This window comes from Filicampus tigris, chromosome 11 (assembly GCF_054856515.1).
Source record: "Filicampus tigris isolate MCC_2025a chromosome 11, RoL_Ftig_1.0, whole genome shotgun sequence".
Classification (NCBI taxonomy): domain Eukaryota; kingdom Metazoa; phylum Chordata; class Actinopteri; order Syngnathiformes; family Syngnathidae; genus Filicampus; species Filicampus tigris.
Genome location: NC_141227.1, coordinates 21755008 through 21779892, shown reverse-complemented (window position 1 = coordinate 21779892; position 24885 = coordinate 21755008). Strand labels below are relative to the sequence as shown.

Genomic DNA, 24885 nt, shown 5'->3' with positions numbered 1-24885 from the left:
GATACAATCAGCTCCAGTGATTACAAATGAATGGTGGGTTGTTTTTCCAGAAGTGCGAGAAAGTCATAAATATGCCGAAAATCAAGTAGCAGTTGGTCAGATAGAGAACATTTCTTCAAAAAAGAGCCCCCAAACCATTTAATGCCACTTCCGTTTGACGTTTACTGTCAAACTAAACATAAAACAAAGAGCAAGCAAAAAAGGGGCAAAAAACAGTTTAATTTCTTAACATTCTATTTAATTTAATTATGCCAAGTTATTGATTGCCAGTTACGTGCGTGCTACATCTCCAAAAATATTTTCTTTCAAAAACAAGCCCCTACCTCTGATATTGGTCCCATGTAGAGCACACATGCGTGCGTTTGTGTGTAAAAGTGCAGCGGGGGGGGGGGGGGGGGGGGGGACATGGGTGGTCCGTAAGTGGGTGTGAGCGACGTTCCTTTCGATGCTGAAGGCAATGCATCAGGTACTGTTGGCGTTTGGAGAGCGGGCCAATCAGTTCCTGATGCAGTACCATCCACATCAGAAAGCTCTTCCTTCCTCCGTCCCGTCCCGTCCCGTCCCATCCCATCATCATCATCATCATCATCATCGGTGCAGGGGAGGAAAACAAACCAGGGTTCTCAACTAGTGGCGTGAGGCCCAAATGTAGGACCCGTTCTGGCTGGCTGGTGGACCCAGTAAAAAATAAAAATAAGATGTGATATTTAACTTGCATTCAATTTTGTAATTGTATTTAATTCTTTGACGCAAGCTTTGCTACATGTTTGGAAGGATTTTTTGTGCTCTGTAGGACAGTACTTAATGATTGAATTAAGATGAAGTGGACATCAATAAAATTGTGGCTAAATGCATTTTTGAAAACCGCTTTAAAAGATGAAATGCAAATGTTTTGTGTGTAAAAGGTAAATACAACTGAAATGTACTGTACTTAACAAATGACCTGCACAAAATGGGGTGGTTTGTTTGACCTAGGGAACATGCTTTTTCTGCTGTACTGGAATAAAGTGTAAATGCACATCCACCACAGTAGGTGGCAGTGGCGCTCTCATTGTCAGAGTGTGCGCAGGGACTATAAAAAAAATGTGCTGCAATTGTGGTACAGGGGCTCCATCTAGTGGTACGTGACAGAATCACTAAATTAAATGTTCAAACTACATAGTATTTTTAGTCCACACACACACACACATATATATGTGTATATATATATATATATATATATATATATACATATATATTCTGGTCATTCTGGTGGTACTTTTTTTGCGATAGTACATATGCATTGAGAACCATTGTTTTAAAAGTAGTCTCACGTGAGAATAATTTTTTGGCTCGTCAGACCACCTCTTATTACAGGTATGATAAGGCAATTATTGGTAAAAACGAAAAGCTATAAAAGTGGGTGGCGCCTTAACGGCCATGGGAAAACGTGGCTGAGTGTACACTACACATCACTGTAAGTCTAGATGGCAGCGCAAGCATCTGGGAAGTGAGTGCATGCAAATCCGAGAGAGGCATGCATTATGAAAAGAGGCTGTGCTTCAAAAAGACATTTTTTTTTTTTTTCTTTTACCCCAAAAAGTGCGGAAGGAGGGAGGTGAGGAAGAGCAGACAGGTCCCGGGTGAGACGCCCTTGTGTAATCGCAGTGACATCTTCATTGAGGGCGGGCGGTCTCCTCGCCTCGCGCCCTCCCAAAAAGGGCGTCGCTGATGCCGGTCGATGGGCGCGGGAGAGCGAGGGGGCCGAGGCGCCGCGTTTAGCATAATCCCAGGGGCCATTGTGAGAGGAGCAAGTGAACGACTCACAGTTGCCAGCTGAGATTTCACCAAAACACGGCAGAATAGATGTGGACGGGGGCGGGACGAGACAGTGGGGATAACACAAGAGGAGGCAAAAGGGGAAAAGGGAGAAGCAGCAGCCTCCAGGAGGAAAATGCAGCTGTGTTTAACCCCCTGGGCTCTGGATTGGCCATTTGTGGCCACCTCGCCGCCTTTGTTTGAAGCATTTCAGCGGCGCTAAGGCAAATGATCGAAAGTGCCTTTGGTGTCCTGCTCAGAATCACTCGGTCGTTATGAAAATGTGGCAGAGGAATGAAAATGTGAGGGGGTTAAACAGTTGCACACCATCGTCTCGTAAAACGCGTTTCCTTCATTTTAGACCTTTTTTTTTTTTTTTTTTTTTTCCCATTGGATGCACATGTTTTTGTCAGGTCCCACAAACTGCTCTACTAACCATAGAGTTTAATAAGAGGTTAAGTTATAGATCAAAAAAAAAAAAAAAAAACTGTGTTTTATTGCCCACAAGTTATTCTAATAAAAGGAGCCATTTCGATTACATATTTTCTGTTTTTATAATCATTTTGAACATTTTGCATGCGTCTAGCGTAACTGGCCCTTTAAGAAACTCTCCGTTTTTTTTCGGTGACATTATGACCAGCATTTTGTCTTTCTTCAGTGGAGGCTGAAATGGATAATTAGAAAAAAAATATTTATCTTGTAATTTATTATATACACCGTTGGACGTTTTTTAATGAAAAAAAAAAAGAAACATTAAAGGGGGCCATGTCATGCCATTTTAAGCATTCCACAGTTAACTAGAGGTATATCTAAGATTATACATTACCTTTGGCACAATAGCGATTTCATTTCTTATGAAATATGAGTTATTTCGGTGGCTATTTTTCCAACCCGGAAGCCCTCGCCAACGCCTTCACTCTGCGGCGTTCGAAGCCGGTCGGCAGCTGCGCAAAGCCGCCATCCTGAAGGTGGGAGGGACAATCGTCACGCCATCTGGTGGCTTGCTCTGAGAAAGTGGCCGTGTTTAGTCGACAGGGGCGCTAGAGGAGTGGCTCCTCACTTTGTGACGTATCAAAGTGAGGACTCAGTCGTTTTCTTGGATTGGGCGGAGCTGTTGCTTAGAGAGGAGGAACGAGCAGGGATGCCCAGCGATGGTTGGATGGAGGGAAAACACCACGTTGGGAGTGTTTTTGGTGAGGAATTAAGAGTTTAACATGGCTAAAAGCTGGAAAAACCTTGATTTAGCGTGATATGGTCCCTTTCACGTATGCAGATCTTAAGAGACACGTTTTGCTCTGACCAACCAGAGGGCAGAATAATGCAAAGATAAAAATACAATTTGGCAAATGCTTCTATAAAAACAAGTGGGAGAAAATAATAATAAGAGCAGATCACTACAGATGCGTTTTGCTCGTCGAAGGTGGCCATATGTTTTGTTCTGACCAACCAAAGAGAAGACGGAAAAAGTGAATGGTTAAGGAAACAGTAGGGCTGCTCGATTATAAAAAAAAATTACTAATGGTTTATTTTTTGGGTACAAAACAAGAAAATGTTTAAACGTAGAAAATATAAAGGCCAATTTGACAAAATTGATAAAATTATGTATACATATTTTTTTAAGTGCAAATGTATAAATTCAAGTATGATTTCCTTGTGTAATCAAACAGTGCATTGGATGTACATTTATTTTAATAATCGTTTTTTCACGATTATGCCAATTTTATAATCGTGGAGTGCAATGATTGTCATTGTAATTGAATTTCGATTAATTGCACATCCCTAGGAAACAGTTAATATTGTCTAAATTACATGAGCAGCACTACTGATTGTGGAGGCCTTGGCTAGATTAAATTGACACGGCAACACAAAGCCTGGAATATGATTGACCCAAAAAAAAAAAAAAAAAAAAATCTTAGAAACAGACGTGCTGGCTAAAAGGTTTTTGTGCGGTGCGATCTTGACACACTGATGATGATGATAAGGCCACAATTGTGAGACAAACTGCAGAATCTCTCCAGGTGATTGTGAGAATAAAAAGCACCTTCACAGTTGCCTGCAGAGATTACCCAGTCGGCCACTTCAATGGTGGCGAGGATGTGTCCTACGTATCCACGTCAATTGGCAGCAGATGGTTAACGCAGATCACAATGAAGGGACAGCTACAACCAACGCACCACCACCCCCCCCTCGCCCCCTGTGCCAAAAGGTCCTTTGTTACCATAGCGACCAGGCCAAGGCACGTGCCTGGCCATTGTTGAGCTGTATCCTCCAGGGTTGGACCGCAGGCCCGCTTAGGGGTCAGATGTCACTGTGGCCTCTCTGTGAGGTCACCACTCGCCCGCTTTCAACCTTTGACCCGCGGCAAACACTGAAACAAATTGAGAAAAGACGATGAGATGAACGTTTGTGCACCAAGACAGGATAGGAAAGGCAGGTGATTCTACTGCTCATATACCACACTGCACAAGGACAGTGGAGAATAACTAGACCCTGCACTATGTCTCCCTCTTGTGGTAATCTGTATTCAAATCATCTACAGTATATACAGTATGTTCCTCAGTCATATGATTGTTTTACATTTACAGCCTTCAAGTGTTTTTTTCAAGCTCTTATTTACTGTAATTAATGTAAGACTGAGCGTAAGGTTGGTGGAAAAAGGTTTGAGAACCACCAGTCCATCGCAAAGTACTTTACCGACATTAAAACACATTAGCATAGCTGAACGAAGTGTTCATCAAACACAAGATGGTTGTTTTATTCCTAAAACGCATATTTATTGCTGCTGCAAGCGATTGTAACATTATGAACAGTTTGAACTACAATAACCTTCGTGAGGGGCCATATGAACGATGGAAAAGAAAAATGAATGCAGCACAGTGATCTCGAGGGTTAGCTTATGCCTCGCAGTTCTAATTTCGCGGTTGGAACCTCGGCTCTGGCCCCCACGTGGGGAGTTTGAATCTTCTCCCTGTGCTTGCATGTTCTTCCACACGTCATGTCACAGCATCGAAAAACACTATTGTCGCTTTTCAATGTCACACTTCAAAGTGAGTTGGTGTCGTGTTTATATGAAACAGATTAGCGTTAGCGGTGTCTAGTTGTGAGGTTTTTGTTTTTTTTTCCAATGCATCGATTATTGCTGTATCGTGTTACGCAAGTGTTGTATCGCAAGTTACTCTGTATAACTTCGACCCCGGGGAATCTGCAGGTTAAAGGAAGTCCGATTCAAGGCGTAAAGAGCTTTTTTTATGGCCGCTTCAAGTATTTGAGACTGCTTCATTAAATATGGACGAGTAGGCTAAAACTTAAAACCGCAATAGTTTAAGAAATTCTGTGGTAAAATTGTGTATTTACAAGATTATAGACATCTGAAATATTTCTACCATGAGAGCACGGCAATTACAAATTCTTTACGAAGGTTTCTAAGGAATAGAAGAACATTTGTGTCTGTGACATTTTTTAAGACCCTGGAACTGTAGATCAAAGTATTAAGTGTCATTTAAAGGCCTTCAATTTGTAACACCCCCCCCCCCCCCACCCGTTACAAAAAAATATTTTAAGGATCCATTTTGAAACTTTTTTTTTTTCCCGCCAAGCCACAGTCCATTCGAGGATATTGTCGGGGTCACCGGGTTGTGAAAAAAAAAATGTTGCTCCGACGCTGACAAAAAAGGAAAATCTTAAGTTTATTAAACGGAACAGGCTGACAGTCCCGACTTTGTTAGGCGCTAAATGAACAGAGTGGTTTTGACAGGCCTAACCTCTTAAGCTTCGGGTCCCACTGAGCTCGGCACAGCTAGAGCTAAATGCCATCTGTCCCAAAATCTTCAGCACCCCACCTAACAAAAAAAAAGAAAGAAAAAAGAAATAAATACTGTCTCCTCATACAGTTTAGTATAGCAGTCGTAATAGTTCTAGTAGTGGTGGTACTAGTATTTTTAGTAGGGCAAGTAGTGCTAGCATTTGTAGTAGTAGTACTAGCATTGGTATTAGTCGTCGTCGTAGTTATTGCAGTAGCGGTTGTGGCGTCTGCAGCATAACTGGTACGAGTACTTTGTAGTAGTACTGGTGGTGGTTGCAGTAGAAATGGTGGTAGCCTAATAAGTGGCGGTCGTAGTGGTAATAAGTAGTAGTTGTTAAGTATTGTTTTCAGTTGTAGTAGCTGTCATTGTAGTTGCACTCGTAGTAGCACGACCACCACTCCTACTAAAGAGTAGTAGAGATTTTTAGTAGTAATGGTAGTGACGTTAGTAGTAGTAGTAGCACGGCCACAAATGGCCGCCATCAGGCCCACAGCGTTCATCCAAGTACGGTCTCTCGTGTTTCTGTAACTCGTTACGGGCGACGCGCTCACATCTATTGTCCCCTTCGGTTAGTCTCTCACTGCGACTCAACGGATATTTGGCAATTCAGTCTTGAGCGAGTTCCTTTACGCTTTGCTGACCTCAGCGTGTACATGGGTCCGAACAATGCCGTAATGATATCATCCTATGAACTTTAGTCTTGGGCTCCATTCAGAAGCGGGTGTCCATTCCGTTAGCTGTCAGCCGGCGTTAAGAGCAATAAAATGACCCCGGTGCCCTGTAGGCAGAGCGAGCGCTTTAGCACTTCATTAAGGCCCCGAGGACCGCCGCCGCCACAAGCAATTGTCTTGGGCCCGAACAAAAAGACTGACGCATTGTATCAGCTGGAGGTACATTTATCAAAGAAAGGCCGATACAATGGAGGGACCAGCCCAAATTATGAAACTGGTCTGGAAGGGGCCTCCTGCCGCGGAACCATATTGTACCGTTTGTTGACGCTCCAGTTTTGGACCTGAGGGGTGAGATTCAGACGGAAAGCACATCAGTGCTCATGTGAGAATGTTTTAGACTAGGGGTGTCAAACTCATTTTCATCGCAGGCCACATTGTCGTCATGTTTCCCCCTCGGAGGGCCATTATGACCCCGTAGCTCATGCTGTATATACATTTTCTCTCGTTTTGATAATATTGTTTTGAGTAAAAGTGAGTATAAGGCTTAATCAAAAACAAGTGAGGTTTTATTCCTAAAAATACCATTGAAAGTGGTGAACATTAACACTGTAATGAATGTAAGTTAAATACAACTGAATAGTACTCAAGCAGTGGTTATTTTGCATACCACTAGAGGGAGCCAAGCAGACCAAGTATGACTGAACAGAGCATTTGCTTAACGGGGACCTCAAGGCAAAATTTATCCTTCCAATATGTTGGAGTAAGCAGATGAAGCTATCCATGTTCAATCTCATGCCATTTTGTCCTCTACCGCCCTCTGCTGTCGACCGAAATCTAAAGTCTCCTAAAGCTCGCATTACGAACATCAAGTAACCAAACCCAAAAGGGAGGTGAGACATGATGTCAATTTATTTCAGCCAAAAACTGCAATTTTTGTTTACTTTTTACAGTTTCCCCGATCCTACCCTCCCCCCCCCCACCAAATTCCAACAATGAAATGCAGGCACAATTGACCGGTATATGATTTTCAGGGGGAAACCGTAACTACAATTTGCTCCCGTGATCAAAACAACTTTGACTCCGGTGCTTGAGCTCGTCACTGTCACAACATCGATGGTGACCCCCAAGACGACGCCTGGCTATTTTCTTTTCTTACGAAGTGTGCACTGGCTTAAAAAAAAAAAAAAAAAAAAAAAAAAAAAAAAAAAAAAAAATTTAAAAATGGGCATCTCCATGAACTGATGTGACATTCGTATCGCTCCTGGATGTAGCATTAGGCGTCCTGCCGCAGGAGTGAAAAGAGAGGGAAGGAAAAAAAAAAAAAAAAAGAATGGCGAATGCGAGAGGGGGGAAAGCAGGGTAGAGTCGATGTGACAGAGGAAACGGTGCATGGGGTCATTCACGCCACTCTTCACGCAGGTAGGTGACTAGAAACAAAATGCAGTCCATAGACTTCTCATTGTTGTGCACATTAGTCATAGGCTGTGTTGGAAATCACTCCCTAGCCACGATATCGTCTAGCGAGTATACGTTACGCCCATGCGGTGCCCTCAATGTATCCCCACAAATGCCTTTCCGTCATGACTTTGGTTGCTCATACTTTAAGATGCATTGTGGGATACTACCCGTATATAGGGGATAAATTATATTCACGAAGCATTCAAACAGCACTACAAAATGGACACACAAACTGTGTTTGATTCCCAACACAGCCAGAGTCAAGTGACAAAATGATGAGTTTAGTCATGTTTAAAATCAATTATCAGGCAAAAAAAATAATAATTGTGAAAGAAATGAGCAGACCGGTAGAAGATCATTTTGGAGGAGATGACTACAGTGGATTTAAAAAGTTTACACACCCCTGGTCAAAAGGTGTTTTGACGTAAATGACACCAAGATCATTTCTAAAGTTTAAATGTTAATGTGACCTATAACCTGAAAAACCTCAATTGGGAAAATAAATGCATTTTTTTTTTTTATGTCAAGAAAAGCCTTTTACAAATGGTAGCAGGTGTGTGCTGACTCGCATCTAACCTGAGTTTGACTGATCAATTCTGAAGACAGCCACAGCCCTAGCTTGTAAGTAACTACTTAACGCTGAGTAACTCAAGTAAAGTCAGCAAAAAGTGTCATGAAAAGCCTACTAGAAAAGCGGAACTTGATTTGGGGTTAATCAGAGGCATATGAATTAAACGGGGGCAGGAGTGTGCTTACTCCCATTCAGTAACATGACTTTGAATGTGATTAGCTCATTCCGAACACAGCCACGTCTCCAGTTAGAGAGCGTGTGCACACTTGTGCAACCACACTAGCTCATTTCCCCTCTCGAAAATATACATGTTTATTTCTGTACAGGTCATAAGACACATTATGGTGGAAAATTTTTTGCAAGGATTTATCGTAGTTTGTCATTCCAACAGGGGTGTGTGGACTTTTTATATCTGGGGCTTGAACGGTGATTGGTTGTGGACTACACACTACGTCTTTTCCGTATTTACATTCCGTCTTGGTAATTGGGATCATAATTCCCCCCCCTCCCCCTCCTCGCTGCCCTTACTGCGCAATCTTCTATGGCTCTCGCGGATGGCTACAATTAGAATGTCACACAAGCCACTCGGAGCAATTTTCTACCGTTTAAAATGTGAATTTATGTCTCGCGCAAATGAGATAGACGGGGCGGTCAAATTAGTCTCTGGGATGCTGTTTGAAAAAAGGTCCCCCAGGTAACCTCGACTTTATCAGTACAGTATTGCACATATAGTGGATCAACATCAGCCAAGAGAAAAGCAGAACATTTCAAGTGATTTAGAAATATTTCTCTTAACAATCCATTCTTTCACCGAAGACACTCCAACAACCTGGCCCGACCCACTCGAAAATGAACAAAAAAAAGCAGTTTTTCCAAAACCATTTCAGACGATAATGGGCTTCATATTCATCTGAGTAAAATCTGCATGTTTTCATCAAAATTATATATTACTATTAATATACATTTTGCCCCAAAATATGCGCATTTCCTATTAAGAGCAATAGGGTAAATTTCAGATTTTTCTATTAAGGGTTGAGTTTGCGATTAAGAAAAAAAAAAAAGTTCTATTTGTTAAAACAGTTATGACTTGACAATGGTACATGACGAATATGATCTGCGTGTGCGGGGGGAGAGAAAAACAAAAATCAGCTGCTGCGCAAAAAAATGTAGTGTGTAGGTAAGACTCCATTACTAGAAAGGTGCTTTCTTGGGGTAACAAAGTAACAGGTCAGCGTAGGGGAGTGCCCCGCGAGTATCTCACGAATTACTGACACCTTGTAAGTTACGCCATCTGTTTTGGGTTGTTGTTTTTCTTCGGGCACGGTGGTTTCTTGTATATCAAAATAGAGGCACAAGATGGGGCAGCTGAATTTTTCCACAGATCGCGTTTATCATATACTACTCAAGTCAATGACTGTTTAAACAAAATATGACAAAAAGGTGTTGGTTTCTTTCGGTTTAATTTTTTTTTTTATTGCAAATCCCTCTTTACTGTAATTCCCATGGAAACTTCCCATAATTTTGCAAGCCTAATTCCATTGTGATCCAATGTTGAATTTGGTAACCTGATTTTCACCTCAAACCAAGCAGCGCAGCATTCTGATCTACTGCTTCAGCGTCAAAGTGTCGGCGCACGTGGTCGACCGCAGGCTAAAAGGAATCCTCGGTGTCATCCGAGGGCAGACGGCGGCTACCGTTTTTTTTTTTTTCCCCCATATATAACCCCCCCCCGATCGGCATGCAGTGTGTTGGCAAAAAGTCCGACATTAAATTAGTGCCCTTTCACAGGATCACTCAATGGGCGTTTTATTGGGTACAGGCAGTTAACGCATGACCTTTACAAAGAGCATTTGTGCACATTACAACAGCCAAGCGCCATTAGAGGACAAGGCCATGTGCTCACATTTGATTCGACCCCATTGGCCAATACTGGAAATTAGCATTCCTATCGATTAACATATAAAGGTAGGGTTGCAAAATACTGTAATGTTTCAAAGGTGGAGACTTTTCACGGAAATTAAGAGGACATTTTTGAATGGGACTTTGGCATTATTTTTTGAATTACGGAGTGCATTGTTAATCTTTGAATGGATTGCGTCGAGAGATGGGTTTAATAAAAGAATCGATTATTGAATCAGACAAAATGTTTGTTTGAATACGAGAGCTTCCCATTGAATTAACCTCAATTCCCAGTTAATTCCAACGAAAAGATTCGAATTTAGAAAAAAAATTAAGAAATACAAAATTGACCCAATTTGGACATGGGAGGTTTTCGTGCGGCAGTGACGATCTGAGAGTTGCTCAATAGAAAAATACTTAAAACGACTGATTAGACTGTCGAGTACGTTTATGCTTGGGGGGGATGGTCAGAGGATGACAAAAATGTGACTTCACAAATTTGTATTTTCTCTACCTTCTTAAATGCCTCCCGTAAACAAGCACGAGAGCGACAATACAAAGTGATGCACTCTGGATGTGTAATGTTGGTGTGAAGTCAAAATTCTTTCAACAACCATTGCTGCTTTTGTTCCTCCTTGCAAAAATATTCAATTAAGTTTATCCGAAGTCATTTTAACGATTACACGTGAACCTCTCAGCTGATCAAACTAACTGGGCAGACCTTGACCGCGTGATTGATCACGTACCCGTTATCAATACAGCAAGCGCACACACCTGCCGTTTGTCACACGCCATCTACTCGGCCGCACTTGTGACATTGCGTCACGCCAACACGCCAGCTTTTCCATATCCAAGGTCTTGACAAGAACAACTCAAAAACCAGATGCGCTGTACCCACAGCACTAATGTAGTTCAAATTTTGATTATTTTTTTTTTTATTCTGCACACATTCCGAAAATATGCATTGAAAACGGAATCGTTTATAAAGTAGGTGTGAATATGAATGTGCCATGCTATTGGCTGGCGACTAGTCCACGGTGTACCCTGCCTCTCACTCAAAGTCGGCTAGGACACGCTTCAGCTCACCCGCGATCCTAATGACGAGTGCTAAAAAAATGAAAATGGAAAGCACATTTTGTATAATGTACACAAAGAAAAAAAACTTCAAAAGGGAGCTCCTTTCACAAGGGCTTTTGAACCTACAGCCCGTGGGCCGCATACGGCCCCACGAGAGCATTTAATCTGGCCTGCCATGCGATTCTAAAAACAAATAAAACCACAGAGGAGCCGTTCAAATCAAAAATATTAGTCTAATCATAGCTTTGCATACATTTAATCGCCTCTGAGTAAAAACTAAAATGGGGTCTGATTGGAAAAAAAACATACCCTGCATAATGCATAGGCATAAAACAAATTTAATTTACACCACAAAAAAATTAAAATCACAAAAGAACAATTATTTTATATAATTAAATTACTTTTTTTTTTACTTTTTATTTTGTTCCTCTGATGAAAGTAGAGCACAATATAACATGATGCTACACCAACCAATTTCGGCTTTTCGAATCAACAATTTTTATGATTCGAAGGGAGCAGTAAGAAGGTGATTCTTATTTATGTCTAGCCCCAAATTGAACTAAAAAAAAATCTTAGATGGTCTGTCACATATAGCTAACTGTGCCACGAGCTCCACCCTCCAATTATATACCGGTAAGCAAAACCCAAAACCACTCATTCTCGAAATTTGAAAAGCTGTAGCTCCTCTTCTAGTACTTTGTTGACAAAAGCATAGGCCAGGGTATTATTTTTCTATAGAAGCATATTTTTGCAGTATTTCACCAAAACAAAAAAGCACTGATACACTAAGACTAACAATGCCCGGTTGCAATGAAGTCTTAAAAAAAAATTTAATACAAAAAAAAAAAAAAAGAAAACGCATGCTCACACGTCAAGTTTGGCTCAATTTCACCTCGAAGAAGGACTATGTGCACAATGTGCTTTTTAGTTGTTTTTTTTTTTTAATTGATGGTCTCTGTGCGGGCGTGAACAAGCAACGCATCATCCCCCCCCCCCACTTCAATGTGCACGTGGACAGTGGCCATTTGATAGCATGTAGTCTACACTCACTGATGAAACATACCTTTTAATAACGATGCTCGCTCGCTCGGTTTGTGGGGGGGCGACTTCAGCTTTGCATCCTTCCATCTTGGCTCCGCTCCATGAATGGCACACACTGTTGAATCACAAGGAACATGCATGAAAAACATACATCGTTACATGCTGAAAACATAGAATACATGGTGTATTTCTGCCCCGCCCCCCCTCCCGAACCTTCCATAGTTTTGTTTCCTGTCATCAAATGCCAAGACATGGCTCCACAGCTTGGCTTTAGGCCACCTCGGCACAAGCAGCCCAGCGCAATGCTGACATCCAGTTAATGTCGGCCAAGTTTCGGGGGTGGGCGGGGGGCAGGGGTGGGGGGGGGGGTACCTGTGTAGCTGCTGAAACAGAAGTGCAGGCACACAAGGTGGCATACACTTATCCGCAGTAAGGTTTCGAGTATCTCTATAGATCAAGTATGTCCAAAGTGTTTCCACTCAGGGCCACATGCAGAAAAATGGAAGAATGAGGGGGGGGATTGATTTACGTTTAGGAAAAAAAACTGTGACATTTTAATTACTTTTTTATATTTAAAAAAAAAAAAATCAATACATTTTAAGATAGTCTCACCTCTTGTAAAACTCAACTTTTTGTGTCATACATTTATGCTTAATGTGCCATTTTTCAACACTAAGCTTTTCTGGTAAGTTTTTGATGCAGGCTATGTTAAAATTTCATTATCAGAATATGCGGCTGAGTAATGGGGTGGGGGGGAAACGGTAGGAAAAAAAGACGCATAACGGCCCCGAGGCTGGACTTTAGACACCTCTGATCTAGATAAAAGGATATTTGTGGATGAAGTATCGATCCATTCTCAATGCTGCTCTTTGTAACTGTACCAGTTTGTTTTGACTTTGTTGATGCCTTTATTATTAAGACAAGTCCATACAGTACCTTAACATTGCTGCTGAGACAATTTTTCATCTTTCTATCTACTGTATATATTCATCCACAAGAATCTGTTTCCAGAGCGTTTTGCATCAATCGAGCATTTGCATGTGTTTAAAATGAAGATGGATGCCAAAAACAGAAGAAAACATCTCCAAAAATGCCCAAATTGCTTCAGGTCAACAATAAAAATGATAGTTCCGCAGAGAAAAAAACCCCAAAAAAACACTACGGCAAAAATGATGTAGCCAACGTTTTTTTTTTTTGTTTTTTTTTTTCGGGGTTCCCTTTTCATGCCGCATGGCGCTGAAAAAAGGTGTGGCTTGTGGGATCTGCAAAAACAAACTCCAACCTCCATGTTGGGTTCCATATTTGCACTTATCTTGACGCCACAGGAAAGAAAAACAACTATCATCCAAGTTGGCCCAACCAACCAAACCTTTTTTTCTTTTTTTTTGTCCATATGTCCGATCGTATTAGCCCTTCAGTGCTTAGCAACACATGCAAATGAGCAAGGGGCATCGATATGAGCAGCGGGCCAACTGATTGATGATGCAAACCTTCTCGCTACAGCCTTGTTGGTGACCCCTGACTCCTGCTGCCTCCTGGGGTTAAACTTATGACCCTTTGACTTGTGTGACCTCTGCTGTAAAAAAAATATAAATAAAATGAAACACAAAAAAAAAAAAAAAAAAAAAAGGCACAAGGTTGAAAGATGCCGGAGAGTGTCCGGAGGGGCTGACCATCCAAAACCCAAGAGGGATGTGACCTCGTTGCTGTCACACACTCCCTGGATAATATTATTAGCAGGTCAATACAAGCTTGTGTGTGATTTGGGGTGGGGGTGGTGATTTTTTTCTTTTTTTTTTTTTTTAGGATCAGCAGAAGACAGGGATATGTAAATGGGTGTATATATGGAAATGAAAGAATGTATGTGCTGTATTTGGGATTGAACTTCTTGATGGATCATTCATCTTAGGCAACAGTGAAGCGGTAGGATTTAAATACGTTTTAGCTTATACAGATTTATTTTCGGTGAGGTTTCCAAAGAGCAGCAGGACCGAGACTCTATCAATGAAGTTCGGGTGTAAAAAATACCTAAGGAAATGGTTAAATGATTAGCCCAGCTGAGAGAAATGTAATTGTCGCAAAGAGTTCAAGAGTACAACAAAACCACAACTGCCGAGTTGGCGAGCAAGCAGAATTGTCCATGGGAGACACGTGGAGTCCAATTTGTAATCCAAAGGGCGTATTTGGGTGCTCGCCAATACGGCACGTTAGAGGCAAGCCGCTGCGTTTCAGCAGTCAGCGTCCTGACTCACTCATCCTTTTGCGGCGCATTTGGATATACGACTACCGAAGACGATTACGACGACTGCGAGGAATGCTGCTTGCTCACTTTCGCATTGGTCACCATCACTAGAAAGGCCAAATATGCCGCAGTGACCACAAAGACGTGCAAGAGGAATAGACTAAGATATTAAAGATTAGTAAAGCACAGGAGATGCTTTGAAAAAATGTCAACTTTTACGCCACATTACATTTATCAACAAAAACAACCAATTAGTACACGCTAACGGCAATTGTGTGTTATGTTCTTTTTCTTGATAAAAGCTCCTAATGTTTTCACTCGTTTCGAATGGCACGGCGGGCCACATCAAACGCTCCCGCGGGCCACATGTGGCCCACGAGCCGTTGGTTGCTCACATTCCCTGTATTCTATATAACAGGTTTAAAAAAAATAAATAAATAATAAAAAACTTATCTCAAAGCACAAACAGATGTAGGTTACAAGAAAGTAAACGAGCCTGCCCCATCCGCACGCCACGACCGCATGCACGCTGACGGATTAGGCCAGCAGCATGAGAGGAAATCCCCAACAATGCAGGAGGAAAACTTTACGGGCGCACGAAAGTACACAAGAGGAAAAAAAGGGAATAGTACCGTCATGAAGCATCCATGAGGAGGAAGAGGAAGAGGAGATGGAGGGTGGGACACCTGCAGACGCTGGCGTGTTCTCTCTCCTCAGCCGCTGCTCCCCTCATGGAGCAGAGTGCATGTATGAGCCAGAAACAAGTCAGTGTATGCATGTGTGTCAATGGGCGCTGAGGGGAGGGGATCCGACCCCTCCCCTAGTCCTCTTCCTTCTTCTTCTTCTTCTTGGGACTGCCTCCTCGACGGGATGGAGGGGTAGGTGGGGCCACTGCAATAAAGCAAACACACATACACACACACACATTTTGCTATGCTTCTTCATTTTCACATTCTTTCCCGCCTCGTGCTTCCCTCTCAATCCCAAGCCGACGCCCCCGCCAACCCCCCTTGACTGTACGCTCATATTAACATGCTCTCATTAATCCCGAAAGGGGGGGGGGGGGGGGATATATGCAGTTTATGGCTGGTGGTGGTCCACAACCTGCTCCGCTCCGGCACGTCCCATCGTGATTGAGCGGGACGGTAAAATGCGACGGTTGTGCCGGAGAGAAAACGGATTGAGAGTGAGATGAGGAGTGAAGGAGAAGATGTGGTGCCAGGACGAACGGCAGCAAAGGCTTTTAGGGCTTCCTCTGGGGTCTCACATAGTGCCAACATCATCGCCCCCCCCCCCCCCCCCAACCACCCCAGTTCCCTGTCCTGACATAAATCATTCCCATATTCCGCGGCTACTCGTCACATTCAAAGTATTGATTTTCCCCTCCCCTACCGCAGCGCTGATTGCAAGGAAACCCTTTCACAACGGTCACAAACAGGAAGTGAGGAAGCAAAACTGTGGGGTGGTTCAGTTGGGTGTCGGAGGTTCGATGGACAAAAATGGCGGACGAGCAAGACCGAGGCAGATGTGTGGTTTTGTCAATGACTCCATTTCTTAAAACACAATCCGCCTTTATTTACAATAGTATGTGTGTTTTTCTAATATGGATTGCCAAGTGATGCCAAAAATAGATTCGCTGATTGCATTTGTGTGTTGGAGGAGGGAGACATCTCAAAGAGTGTGGATAGAGGCCCTCGAGGACCGGAGTTGCTGACCCCAGTTTGGTGACATCACTGCCCATGCACAAGTCACTTGGACTGGACTGCTTGAATTAGAAAAGTACACACACAAAAAAAAGGAATAAATGCTCAAAGCGGAATAATTTCCCATAAAGACCTCTTCCCACTGCACTTAGTGTGCATGTGCAATTGAACACTGTCGCATCACACAAGGTGGACTTTTCCAATCGAGTTAAGAAATGTTCAACTTTGGAGCAGCATCCCGGTGACGTCACAAGTTGCATTCAAAGGGGAGGGCTTTGGCGGAGTGACTTCAGAGTGCCAAAAGCAGAGTAGGAAAAGCATCAATTCTACTTCCTGGTAGACTGCTCGGCAACCACTTCCAAATATGGGCAAGCTGGCACCGGAGTGGTGCCTGCCATACGATGACCACCAAGAAAACCAAGTGCAGCGTGAAAAGGCCTTAATGAATGACTTTGGGGCCTCTTCTACAGGCTGACAAGTCAAGAGTATACACTTGATGACCAAAGCAAAACAAAGCGAAGGAAGAGAAGAAAAACAGGGAGCAGTCAGACTCAATGCAGCTCAGAGGCAAGCTATTTAGGGGCGACGCCTGGCCTATGCGACAATACTGTCAACACCCTGAAACTCAGCATCAGTACGTTGGCCAAGACCATATTTGCGAGCTTCTGTACATAAATACTTCACATTTGTGTTGCATGACGTCTACATCTGGACTATAATGCACAATTTCTCAGCATTTCTTGAAGAATTTGAACTAAAAATCTAGAGCTGTTTGAACGCGTTAGTTTCATTTATCCATCTAATTGCATTTTCCTCACTCATATAGTTACTTAGATCTTCATATTTTAAATCATGTCCAAAGGGGGACACCTTATCTATTTCCGCACAAACACACAAAAAAAAAAAGGCGGCCGCTGTCCTAAGATTGAAAGTGACCATCAGGAGGAGCAACCGCTGTCGTTTCCATGACAGCACAGCTGAGGACACTTTGACCTCTGACCTTATAGACCACCGCGTGTGCTCTCAAGCGCTGACCAAATCAGGGGTCAATTAAAGCCAAGGTCAGCAGGGGTCAAATGTTAATGACCCCCCCCTCCGGTTACGCAACCAAATGGTATCAAAGATCCCCGAGAAGCATCATTCATCCTAATCAGAGCGCCGCACCTTGAGATCTCCAACGGTACTCACGTAGTAGTTATTCCCAAAGGGCAGAGAGAATATATGCCTGCGAGTAATGTATGCTAGAATAGACTGGCTAACTAAAATTAGCATAGCTAAAACTGTATGCGTTGATAGTCAGTTTTAGCTATGCTAATTTTCGTTAGCCGGTCTATTCTATTTCGCATTGCTAGCCTTAAGCTAGCGTACTTTCAAAATGAAAGATTTGGTTACATGTTGTGTTTGTATACGTTGCTGCTCCGCGCAGCTGTTTTTGGAGGTTTAAAAGTACCGCAACACTGTTAGGTCAAAATTCAATGTTCAAAATTTGAATGGTGAACGGTTTAGCGGCTTAACAGCCAATCTAAAATAGACAAGCTATCACAGACACGCACACAAAAAAAAAAATTGATTTCGGGGTGTTGAACGAAAGCAAGGCCCAGCCAGTCGTGCCAATTTTATTTTCACTTTCCATGGTCACGCTATCCAAAGCACTCGAACACCGTCCCCCGATTGATGTACAACCTTCAAATTGGAAGATCCCAGCTATGCCAAAATGGTGAACGCTGTGATTGACTGGCGACCAGTAAAGGCTATACTCCGCCTCTCACAAAAAGTCAGCTGGGATCTGCTGCAGCTCAAGCGTGACACTAATGAAGACAAGCGCTATAGAAAACGGAAGGATGGAAGTTGATCGCTATTTGTAAGTGTTCATAATTCCCAACACCTTGACTGAAGCTGCAGTTCCAGTCGAAGAAAAACAGCTTACATCGCACGATGCTCCCACCGCCATCATACTTCACTGTGGTATGGTGCTCTTCTGGTGATGTAGTGCGGCGTTTTTTTAGTTGATGAAAAACCTCGAATAAATCATCAGGTGTCCCAAAAGCATGTGAGAAAATGTGTTTTGGTCTGATGAGCCCAAGGTTGAGCTTTTTGGCCACAGTTCCTAAGAACATTATTTGGCACAAAAACAACACTGCATGTGCTCACTTTATACCTGCTGTAGTATATAGCATGCGTCATCTGTTCGAAATCGGCCTTCCTGACAACTTGGAAACTTGGATTTTTTTTTACCTCTGATTAGGAAGTGTGCATTAGAGCCAAATGAAGTGAGTGCAACTTCCTACCAAGGTTATTATGGTGTTATAGAAAAAAAAAATCTTTAAGGGGGGAGTCAACCCAAAAATGTCCACGAGTCTAAACATGGCATTCTGATCCATCCATCCATCCATCTCAGGGGGCGGCCATTTTGTCACTTGCTATCGGCTGAAAATGACATCAGAGTTGCTCAGGGCTCAGGTAACGACCAATCACGACTCACCCGTTTTGCGAAGCTGAGCTTCAGCTAAAACTAAAGCTAATAAAAACAACAAAAATGAAGGATTTTGGATTTGGAAACGAATAAAAAAAACAAACCCGCTCTGAAAACGAATGTCGGAAACTTTTCTAACCCTGATTTCGACAGGTGAACGCCGTATTCTCGTAAAATGACAGAGCGTCCTGCAATCGGCATGGCTGCTGTTGAAGAAAAAGGATGACACCGTCTTGGGCGTCGAGAAACTGGGTTGGGATGGAAGGGGCAAAGACAGATGAAGGGGGCGGAGGGAGCGATCAGAGGGGTGCCAGACACAAAAGAGGCCAGGCCGCGGCCGGTGGCACGCGATGGGCAGATTAAGCAGCGTTTCCTCCCCTAACTGAAGCATTAGGACACCTGACTGAGTCCCGCCAATGGCAGCCAGCCAAGGATTTGTGTGTGTGTGTGTGTGTTTGAGATGGGGGGGGTACTGGGGTTCGCCTTTCAGCACTCCTCAACAACACAAAGAGGGGTGGGGAAATAAGGGGTGGCTTGGAGTGGAGGTGGGTGGGGCGGTGGGTCCAAGCCTTACCCCTCACCATCTGCTACCCAGGCTAAGTGAGGACGGGGCCGGACGAGCAATACACACACATGCACCTGTTAGTGTGTCAGTGGGCGGGTGGGCGTTGTGGCAGATGGGCAAGGCACCGTCCTGGCACCCACAGACAGCCCGTATTAAAAGCCAGTATTCCCCCAGCCCCTCCCCCTGCCACATTCCCAACCCCTGCCAACTGATGCCAGCCAATTCTTTATGTTTTGCCCCTGCTTGATTAAGACATCCGTGATTAGAGACATTATGGACGGCGAGGGAGGCGGGAGGGGCGGATCACTTATCCACGAGGCTTTTACTGTAAACAAACACGGAGCACTTTTGCCCTAATGCCACTTAGCTAGTCTTAATATTTTCATCAACTAGATCAGTCATTCTCAACTTGTGGGTCGAGACCCAAAAGTAGGTCGCGGCTCACGGACAGGTAGCTGATGCAAAGGCTCTCAAATTCTTACACAGTGGGAACATCCGATGTCGTGGCTAAACCAGGGTGCAGTGGCCCATCCCCAAAATTATTTTCAGGCATTAAAAAGACAAATCAAGCTATACTGTTACACGATGTTGTGTTTCGCAATACTGCATAATTATTTGTCATGTACGGGCGTGTACACATTAGCCAACTGGGGGCAGCATAAGACACGCTGCGCTGACGACTCAGCTCCTCTCTACAGCACTAATACCGGTTCTTAGAGGATAAATATATGCTTGCAAGTACCTGCCTATGCCTTGAAAAAGTGGGAAGCAGAGTCATTCGTACCTCAAGCTACCACTGTAATAGACTATTTCACTCGAGTACATCTGTGACCACATAACGTGGACTTCAGAGGTTCCGCTGAATTTGCTTTCACGGCAAGTGGACCGATATGTCAGTGTGAAGAAAGAAAAAAAAAAAACGAAAAAATAAACTGAAAAACAAAAAGAGGTCAGAGAATCAGACAACTCTGTCTTGCTGAGCAGTAATCTGAAAATACCAGTAATCCTCCACACACACACAGAGCCCTTCTGGAGGGCGAGGCGGCGGCAATGGTCTAGCGTCGCGAGGTAAGGCCTGGTCCCCGTTTAGCAGCCTCGCGTCTGTCCAGGCTTGACACGCAAGCCGAGCCTTACAGCTGCCAGGACTCACACTGGGAGATGAAGCGCAGTAAAGCTGCCCCCGGTCACTCAATGAGAATAATTGCCACTTTTTTTTTTTTTTTTTTGTGGCGGTCCCATACAATGTAGACTTGGAGTGCAGGTCACTGAACTCATTCAAGCAGAGTGTCGGAACAAGTGGCTCCAATGAGTCGCCTCTTAATCAACGCATAAAATATTGTTTACATTAATAAGCACTATTTTTCTCCCCACACATGAACAGACACACACAAATCTGTGAGGACTTTACTCAAGCAGTGAATGCAGCACACCTGCTCTGAAAGAGCACATAAGAACCTTCCCAGGGGATTTCGCTAACAATGAAGCTGCACTGAAGCTCCTGTAATTACATCACATTAATAAAAAGTGAACACTTGAACGAGCCGCGACAGTACAGTGAGCCCTCGCCCACTCTCTAATTTGCCTGCAGGAATTAACTAAAAATGACCCACTGAAAAATGCATCTATTCACATCGATTTAAGGCTTGACGGCATACAACACGATGGAAGGTTCCAGTAGAGGTCAGACAGGCGGGCGAGGCTCCGAACGGAGCTGACGCCAGGAAAAGCAGGGCGTTAAACGTCTCAAAATGATACAGCGAAAGGTCCGGGTGGCTACTGGAATCTGCTTAACATACCATAAGCTACAGGAAGATGGTTTGAGATATGAATTAAAAAAAAAAAAAAATTAAAAAATGCCTTTTTGCCTCTTTCCTATGCTCATAGGAAAGTAGTAATTGGTTTGGTGCATCTACACCAGCGTCCAAACACACCTGACGAGTTTTGTTTCCCCACCCCCCCCCCAAATCTCTCGAGATGACTTTTCCCCCTGGTAATGTCGTAAAATGAATTTTAAGTTATTAAATCGGACCCAAGATAGCATTTAACTGATCAAGAGTCCCAAATTCAGCCCCCCCCCCCCCCCCCCCCCCAAAAAAAATAATTTGTTCATTAAAATTTTTGCATCAGTTTTATTTTTCTCATTTAATTGGCTAATGATTTATTTTAGATAACGTAAAATTTGATAGACAATATGCATTTACAATACAGAGTTCATATAAATTGATTACAATTACATTAATTCGTAAAATGCAAGTATTCAAATTGACTTGCTCTATGCATTTTCTTATTTCTCCATTAAATTAATTGATTTATAGTAGATGCAACTTAAGATATTTTTCACACCATTTTATTTACCAACTGGTTAGTTAAAATTGGATTACAGTGGAGTGAGTGGACCCCCGCTATTCATGAAGAATAGGGTCTTAGCCCGACTGGGAGGTAGCAAAAATTCACCAATTGAAGGTCCCTTAACTGTCATGGGTAAAATAAATAAACAAAAAAATAAAGCAGAGGGTTTGGGTAAAAAATTATCGCTAATAAGCTAGAGGTTGAATTGAAAAAAAAAAAAAACATTTACAAAATTTAAGCAAATGGGGGGGTCCGACTCTAAAATGCAATTATAAATATTTTGCCATTAACCATAATTAAATCTATTTATCTATATATACACACAAGTAAAAAATAATGAATATTTAAATCACTGATGAACTAATTTAAAAATGAAGATTTTTTATTATTAAAATAGACACAATATACATTAAAAAAGGCATGGCCCATAAATAGATGGGGAAAAAAATTACTTAATGGATTAAATAATGTTAATTACAATTTAAAGTAAAATACAAAAATTACATACAAGCACATTTAAGAAAAAATTCTGGCCCATCTGTCAGTTTTCAAAATCAAAAGTTTTTACAATATTCATCTATTACTATAGTCAATTCCAAAGTTTATTTTTTTTTACCATACTACACATTTTTTTCCCCCCAATTGCTGTGAATGTTGCTCACTCACTCCTGCGAATAGCGAGGGTTCACTGTACTGTACTGTACTGCACTGTCGATGTCAAACTTGCCTTGTATGGAATGAGGTGAGTGCAAGCTTGCGGGGATGTGTTCATCCCGCAGACCAGTGCACGGCCCAGCTGCACAACCAGGAAATACTTCAAGCCCGACACCACCTGACAGGAATGAATCACTTAAAATATTCCAATAGTAGTTCAAAGAAAATGCAAATACTTTGTTTCTGTACTTGTGTAAATTTCTCAGGTATCTGTACTCCACCTTTGTATTTTTCCCCATAGAATTTCACTCCCTACATTTAAAAACAGACATCTGAACTTTCTACTCTGACAATAGGCTTGTAATTTGTTTTTAATACAGCAGTGCTTTCAAATACTACTATGACATAATTGAACAGAATTTAAAAGAATGTATTTTTTTGCATCAATTGAATGCTGCTCCTCATGGTGTGCCCCCCACAAGGGGGCAGTATAAGAAAGATACACAGTTCAGTGAGGTGTCATTATGACTCCCATTTGATTCTAGGCAGGACGAGCCCAGATGCAATGATTGGCTGCTGCATCCAGGCAGGACTGCATGCAGCAGCCAATCTAGCGGAAAGTGCCCTGCCTACAACCCCTGTGGGATTCACAATGCCTCAAGTCCTCTCAGATCATCAGTACGGAGCTTGAAAAAAAATAAAAAAATAAAAAAAAAGTACTACAACATAGATGCAAACGAGCATTGACAAACAGACTGAGAGGCTAAGCTATGGCTGTTTAAAATAAAATAAAAAATGTGCCACGCTCTTTGTTTTATGTTTGCTTTGACGGTAAACATCAACTGGCAGTGACAGTAAACAGCTTGAAGTGTCTTTTTTTGAATAAGTGATAACCATTTGACAAAGTGCTGCTTAATGTGACACGAGTCGAGTTCACAGCATTTGTATCAAGAATTGTGCTAACAAACCCTAAAGTGCCTGGAGGTAACCTCTGTTGTGAATTGGCCTTTTTTGTTATGGGTATTTTTTTTCTTACAGTTCACAATGTGACAAGGGTTATATAGTTCGGGATTTTTCATTAGTTGTTTTTTAATGTTTTTATTTTATTTCAAAGTTGGTTGTTTTTTTTAATGCTTTGTTTTAGTTTAGTCTTTATTCGTTTTAGTATTACGTTTGTTATCTTTTAGTTTGTCAAGTGCCTCATTTTTTATTTCATGAAGTTTTTTTTTCCCAAATTATAGTTTCAGTTGTTAGTTTTTCTTCAACTATAATAATCTTCAATGTGACACGTGACGTACTGTGATGCTTATTAAATTGTCCTTAACATACAAGCAAGCACTATGTACCTTGAACTTACTATACAAGGGAAAACAAGTGCAGATGCTCATTTTTTGTTCGTCAATTACTCATACGAAAATTCTATTGCATATAATTGGCAGTAAAATCATGTTACTTTGTTCTTTAGTGCATTTGAGAGTGTGTACTTTTTCTTCCAGGTGTTGACTTGTTCATTAGTAGTCTGTGTAGAGTTTGAGTACTTCTGGCACCTGTCTTCAACAAACACCTTGAAACTTATTTTGACTTTTTTCTCTCGCTTTTTTCCCCCATTTTGTTACCTGCACTTTGGCTGACGTTATATTCACCAAGCTGTAGACAAACTGCTCCTCGGGGTTGACTCGGTTGAATTCGGCCACGGCGAAGCGAGCCGCCGCCACCACCCGGCGGTCGCTCACCGGCACCCGGCTAGGATGACCGGGCATCTTGGCTTGACGGCTGGTCGTCGCGGTTCCCAAAAGAGACACAAACGCGAGTAGTAAACACGCCCTCGCGAACATGTCGAACCGAACTACCGTTAACCGGGCCCGTTTCTCTAGCCTGGGTCCGAAAAAACAGTTGTGAAGACTTCGAGGCGAGTTGAACTCACCTGTTTACTATTAGCTCATTTGACTGGACAGGAAATGTCGTAGTTGCCTGGCAACCGTCGTACTGCCGTCAAGGTGGTCACGGGTGGAGTAAAAGTCAAAGTTAGATTTTTGCAGTTGTTCTCACACTTTTTACACTAAGTACAACCTCAAAAATGCTTTGTACTATTATACTTTATTTCGAGTTAAAAAGGTGGGAAACAAAGGATCAAATATAATGTATTTCAACGAATATTTGTTATGTTTTTACCTCAAAACTTTGAAACAAACACTTTTAATTAAATGCAAATGTATTTTACTTAAACATTACACAACTGAATTGTACCGAACAGTGTACTGGATTTAAAATAAAAAGCTGAAACCACAAACGTTATGTATTGTTTGAATATTTAATTCAGTGATACTTTCACGTACCACTAGAGGGAGCATGTGTACCACTAGTCATACTCGTACCACTCATTAAGAAGAACAGCAAAAAGTTATAAAGTATGTGATTAATGGTTATCACATCAGTTTTGAGGTGTAGCGTCTCGGCTTTGACTTCCTGTTTGAGGGGGCCAAAGTAGTTCTACTCCATATTTACCACTTTTTTTACATTGTGTCATCATCCACAAAGGTTGAAAAAAGTAATCATCCTATTTTGACAACTTAAGAGTAGAA

General features: G+C 42.3%; 1 protein-coding gene across 5 annotated transcripts; it reads right to left on the bottom strand.

Annotated features, from left to right (window-relative positions):
• Positions 1–1144: 1144 nt before the first annotated feature.
• Positions 1145–24222, bottom strand: LOC147140144 (cystatin-like). Of its 5 annotated transcripts, none has more exons than XR_015088553.1 (6): positions 23920–24222; positions 22377–22481; positions 15192–15450; positions 12340–12432; positions 5559–5636; positions 1145–4165 (listed from the first exon to the last, which is right to left on the bottom strand). XR_015088553.1 is itself a non-coding variant. In XM_086044362.1 (3 exons), the coding sequence occupies exons 1-3, from the start codon at positions 24136–24138 to the stop codon at positions 20709–20711; spliced, it is 414 nt and encodes a 137-aa protein (XP_085900488.1). In that variant the 5' UTR covers positions 24139–24222; the 3' UTR covers positions 20691–20708. The 5 variants fall into 5 exon arrangements, 1 of the variants encoding a protein (XP_085900488.1); XR_015088555.1 differs by lacking the exon at positions 5559–5636 and having other exon boundaries at positions 1147–2461; positions 2624–4165; XR_015088554.1 differs by lacking the exon at positions 5559–5636 and having other exon boundaries at positions 1158–2759; positions 4016–4165.
• Positions 24223–24885: the final 663 nt, after the last annotated feature.